The sequence below is a fragment of the Hippopotamus amphibius genome, chromosome 4, assembly GCF_030028045.1.
Source record: "Hippopotamus amphibius kiboko isolate mHipAmp2 chromosome 4, mHipAmp2.hap2, whole genome shotgun sequence".
In the NCBI taxonomy this organism is placed as follows: Eukaryota; Metazoa; Chordata; class Mammalia; order Artiodactyla; family Hippopotamidae; genus Hippopotamus; species Hippopotamus amphibius.
Genome location: NC_080189.1, coordinates 33725276 through 33731275, shown reverse-complemented (window position 1 = coordinate 33731275; position 6000 = coordinate 33725276). Strand labels below are relative to the sequence as shown.

The window sequence follows — 6000 nt, the reverse complement described above, 5'->3', positions numbered from 1 at the left end:
TAAAATTTACATTTATAATATTTTTCCTAGGTTTTTAATCCATAATTCAAAAATTTTACATTTTATCTTTATACTTTGCATTCTGTAAAATACTCCCAAATTAATAATTTCCTTATAATGATATATAACTAAAAAAATTAAATAAGAAGAATTCCTTATTACATAATAATGAAGGGAAAAATAAGGACTAAAAGAAAGCTACTGGTTTGTGAACACTTTACAGATACTATAAGATTTACTGTGACAAATGAGCACACTTTTTTAAATGTCAGAGAATATTAGATCAAACTTTTATTTTAAGTGTGATTTAGAGTCATAGGATAGGATCAAACTTAAGAATCATTTATAATTTACTGCTTGATCAAAATTAACATAAAAATGTAACAAATTATATTGTCAACTCAAACTGACAAACCACTTTCTAAAGAAAAACATTCTGCTGTATGCTATCATAATTTTTCCTATGGCATACTGGCAAAGAGTGTAGTTAACACTGTGTCACAAATAGTTGAAAACAACATTTTAGGTAATTTGAATAAGATATAAAATACATACATTACTCAAAACAAATATTAGGGTTATTTTCTCTGAAAAGTTAACTTGCAAATGAAAAGAAGAAACCCAAATCCGCATACTGTAATAGCTGTCCTCTTCAAAATTCTATTATTCCATGTAGATACTTCTTCCATTAATGGTATATGAGTTGGATCATTTTCTTGTCCATTCTGCAACTAATGTTTTGTATGGGAAAAAGAAAAGAGTTAATGTACAGTACACTGAAAATAAAAATATCTTTGATTTTAAAAAATATCAAAATATCCATGTTAATTCACTTGATTTAGATGCAGCCTAAATGCAAGATTCCAGTGGAAGATTTAAATATTTAAAATCTTAAAAGACAATCTTTCTTTCAACCAGGATCCCACTGTAGTAGATTATTAGTTTTACATTTAAAATAAATGCTTCTATAGATTATTACATTTTAAAATCATGTTTTATGTCAGGTGATGAAGTTTCTTTAATGTTAAAGTTTCTATTTCTACCTATAAGGAATGACAATCATTTTTTCTTTCTGTATTAAATATCAACTAATTTCTTACAAAAAAAGTGAAACATAAAAAAAGTATTCTTATAGCATACTTACAATACATTAAATTCAACAAAAACTATAAGATTCAATGCTAACACTAGCAAGGTAATCCTTTATTGAAATATATTTGCAGGAACAAATATTAACAAAAATTTCAGTGGTTCTTTTAGCACTTCTCAACAATGAAAGTACATGACCCAGTCAGTTTCTAAATTCCCATACATAGAACTATGTTGCTAAAGAAGGCCCCTCAACTTGTGTGTGTGTGTGTGTGTGTGTGTGTGTGTGTGTGTTGGGCGGGGGTGGGGAGAGAAGATAGTTGTTGGAGGAGAGGCAGAAGAGGGAGAATGAGCAGAAACCAAAAGATCCTTGAAAGATAAAAAGAATCTGGCACATTTATAGAGTGATATTTACTAGAAACATCCTGTGCTGGAGTGGTGACATAAATACTTTCAACATTAGCAAAAATAACTACTTCTCAAATCTACAGTGTAAATATTTAATTAAAAAACCCTGCAAAATTAATTTTAAATTTATAGTAGAAGATGGACTTCAATGCCAATCTCATTAATACTGTATTCTTGGTTTAACTTCCAAATGGCTTCATTCAGCAACAGATTCCTTTTTGACACTGATGCTCCATTTACTGAATCCTGAGCTAGTCATTCCTTTTATTAACCAATTACTTAGAATGACCCTTTCTGACAGGAGCCTGTCAGTGTGTTGGTTTGAAAGAGAATGATGTGGTGTTAGAGTCTGGCCTTGACCTCTCCCACCCTCTCTGTTACCTCCATATACTTATCTGTGATAGCTCATATGTTTCTTTTAAAAAATTCCTGCTGTTATTATTAGTAAACTCTAAAATATCATAAGCTTAAACAGGCATAATAGCATACTCCCAAATCTGGAAACCCTCATAGTTCTCTAAATAAAATCTTATTCGGTGATTATTACTTGTTTAAGACTAATCAAAAAAACAAAACAAAAAAACAATGCACTAGCTTGCTGCAAAATTAAGACTTTCCTGCCCAAAGAACTATATCTGCTGTTATTATGAACCAATAACTATGTTTTCAAGACTAGTCCTTATATAGAAATGAACAGATTCAAGGGAGAAAAGACCAAAGAAAAACGACCTTCCACTTAGCTAAAGAAAGCTGAAATTTTTCTCTATAGGCAAATTTTATTAAAATAAATATTATGGTACCTGATTAAATTGTTTATGTTTTCGACTCAAAGTTACTCCAAAAGCAGTGTTTCTTAATTTCATCCCTTTAAGAAAAATCTGGGTGCTCTCTCTAATTTCATCTTAATTCTTTACCCCAAATGTTTTTAGTTCATCTTGGAGAAAACAATTACCAGTTCTGAGACAAAGATGTCTTAGGGAATTTCTTACACTAAACATTAAAGGTTCATGCTTTGTAGGCAGTATCTTTACATAAATCCTTCCAAATTTCCCTTGGATTCCCACGAAAAACACCATGCTAAGAAGTAAAATCAATACCATTTTCTTCAATTCTTCTAGATGATGGATATAGTGAAGATGAATGGTGCTATAATTTTCATGTTGTCAGCAAGTTCAGAAAGTATAAAATCATATTTTTGCATAAGAAAGTTCATTTAGGGAGTGGTATGGATTAAAGGAACACAAAGTGGAAGTAGAATAATTAGGAAACTAATGTATATGGCACAGTTACCTGACATACAGCAGGCACTCTTAGGTCTGTTGAATGAACAAATGTCAGAGATGATACAACTTCTAAGATGCCTTTCTCTGGAAAGGAGTTATCTTCTACAAAACTTTTGAAATATATTGTTCGTTTGACCTATTTTAAATGTCTTTATCCTCCTATAATTTTTTAGAATTTACTTCACAATTTCTGCTCATTTTTTAAAAAGACTCCTTTTGACTGAACATATGTTAATAGCTAGAATGACTGACAAACTACCTGGAACATGTATAAAATTTATTTTGAGGAATATAACTTTTTTAATAAAAAAAACAATGAAAATATTAAATGACATATGGGTTGAGGCTATAAAAATTTAATGCATATTCTAACATTCACATCAGATACTTCACAAAAACTTTATAGATATCAAATATATTTATTAGACATGGAGAACCCAGAAGTGAGTTCTTTAGTCAAGTGAAAGTGTCCTTTATTATCTACCTTCAACAGAGTTCTCTATTTTAGCAGCTTAGATTTTGTTATAGCTAGTTTTCTTAAAGGGGGAAAAAAATCACCTGTCCTTAGATGGAAATACATACTCCTATACGAGTATAGAAACAAGAACCAAAAAAGCCCATACTCTTTTAAAAAGTTAAATTATAAAAGATATTATAAAATCTTTTTTATATTCACATTTATATACATAAATAAAAATTAGAAAGATAACTTCTTATCTTTAACAAGTGGATATTTGCTTTTTATTATATTTTTCAACTGGCTGAATATCATTATAACAAATGGTTATACCATAATTTATTAAATCATTCTTCTAGTATAGGACACTTGTGGTACGTAAAATTTGGGAATCATTAAACTAGTACTATTAAAGATACAGATATTTTTATAGTTCTTCCCACATCTTGCCAAACTGTTTCAGTCTCACATGAAAATATTAGTTTGGTGAACTATAACCAGTAATGAGTAGGATAATACATCCCCTACTAATTTATAGGATGAAAATGACATATCATTGTTCTTTCAGTATGCATTTCATTAATGATCAACAGAGTTTGTTTCCTATGCATATTTCTTCTTTTGGAAACTGTCCTTCCTCCACCTGTCTAGTGGGAGCTTAAGTTGCTCTTGTCAGAGTTGCTTCATTGTCTAACATATTGTGCTATAAATAATTTCCCCCTTTTTTATTTTAAATACATACCTTCTGAATTAAGTCTTTTAGTTTGCAGACCTCTGTACTCAAGTCTTCAACATTACTAACCAGTTCTTCACAAACTGAAGTAAAATTCCGGGGAGAAGCCCATTCGAGTACTATCTGTTAATATTTTCAAAAGTTACATTTTAAAGAATTGAAAGCAACTTTTCAAAACTTTATATCCACAAAAATTATACAACATTATCAAACATTAAATTAAATCATATAACTGAAAAGCATTTTTTATTCAGGATAAATCCTGACACCGAAAGAACTCAGTATTTTTATATAAATAGTCAAATCAGTTTCCTGAGTGCATTTATTAAATGTATGCATATATCACTATGGAGACTATTATTATTCATAACAATATTTATGGTGAATAAATAGTCATGAAGGTTTTAAGAATGACATAATTCCCATATTAGTATTATATAAAAATCATAGGAAAACAATTCATGAAACATTTTCCACTATATACAAATAGCTAAAATCAAATCACATGAAAAAGCTTTACTAAACAAGTTTGTTTTTACAGGTCACTTACACTTTCTCTATTTAAAATTTCCTTCATTAAAAAATCCTTATATTGATATGGTTTTTAATAACACTCAACACACTGTTTTGTTTCAGCTTTCACTTCAGTCTCCTGTCACTTTATATTTTAAACAATTAAATTCCCTTTAAGAACAAATGGTGAGTTCAATACACAGATCAGTTTAATTTTTGGTCTGACTCATTTTCCTTTCCTTGAGGGCTAGAACACAAAGTTTTTTAATTAATTAGTATAAAAAGAAGTAATATTAAATAAATTGACTTATTTAGATCTTATGTGATTTTTTAGAAGATACAGTTTTACCAGATTACTGTTTACTGAATTATCATTAACTTATCTGGAATGTTCTCCAGCATTCATACTTTTCTTTACTTAGTAACTTTTGTAGAATACCTTGTGAGAATTTACAGGCAACTCAGTAATAATGTTCTGTACAGCTGTTATTAAATGGCCACACTGTTTGTTTAACTTCAGAAGAAAGTTGAGGAACTCATCACCACTAAAGAGAGGAAATAAACAAACAGGAATCACTAATAGGAACAATTTACTTCATTTTACTTGGCTAGTTATTCAATGTCTAGTCATAACATTTATTAGATTCTTTAAAAAATATTTGTAGAATAGTTAATTTGTATTAGCAACTGAAATAGACATTGAGCATACAAAGAAAACCAAGTGTCCAATCTTGACGCTCTCAAAGTTCAGGATGAGAGGCAGACATACAATTATAACACTGTTATTCACAGGGACATATAAAGAAGGAACATAAAAGTGCCAGTATTTGAGTGTATTATGTGAAGGCGCTTAGTTATTTTATATTTATTATTTTTAAAATTCTTTCCAACAACTCCTGTAAGGTAGATGTTATTAACAGTAGTTTACAGTTGAGACATCTAAACTCAGAGTTAATGAATCTAGTATAATGGGAACAGAGATCTAGTAATGCTTTGTAGGGTTCATACTTGAACTGAGCCTGGAGCTTAAAAATAAGTTTTTCAGGTAGGTAAGGAGGAGAAGAGATTCTGGATGGAGAGAATAGCAGGTATAAAGGTACAGGGGTAGGAGGTCTCCAAGGTATAACTAAAGCACAATTATGGGAAAGTCATAAGAAAAGAGGCTGTATGGGAACATTTATTTAAGGAACATTTGTGACATGCTAAGGAATGGAATATTATCTTTTGGATAATGTACAGTTACTAAAGGATTTTAAACAGGAAAGTAGAAAATCAGATTTTTGTATGAGAAAGTTTATTTGGGGAATGGTGTAGATTAAAGGAACACAAAAAGTGGAAGTAGGGAGAATGATTAGGAGACTAGTTTAAGAAATGTTTAGGAGAATAAACTGAAAAACTTGGTGATGGATTGCACGTAAAAGAAAAGGAAAGGTCTAGGGCGATTCTAAATTGGTTTCAGTGGAAGACTGTAGTGGCATTACCAAGCAGGGAAGTGAATTTGGGGTAAGTGGTGCAGA

General features: G+C 30.1%; 1 protein-coding gene across 1 annotated transcript in view; it reads right to left on the bottom strand.

Annotated features, from left to right (window-relative positions):
- Nucleotides 1-295: 295 nt before the first annotated feature.
- Nucleotides 296-6000, bottom strand: part of ASZ1 (ankyrin repeat, SAM and basic leucine zipper domain containing 1) — a 54134-nt gene continuing 48429 nt past the window's right edge. The window contains exons 11-13 of the mRNA XM_057733661.1: nt 4923-5028; nt 3980-4093; nt 296-731 (exon numbers count right to left, since the gene is read on the bottom strand). Coding sequence (XP_057589644.1) covers nt 579-731; nt 3980-4093; nt 4923-5028 — 373 coding nt within the window. The 3' untranslated portion in view covers nt 296-578. The remainder of the gene's footprint in view (nt 732-3979; nt 4094-4922; nt 5029-6000) is intronic.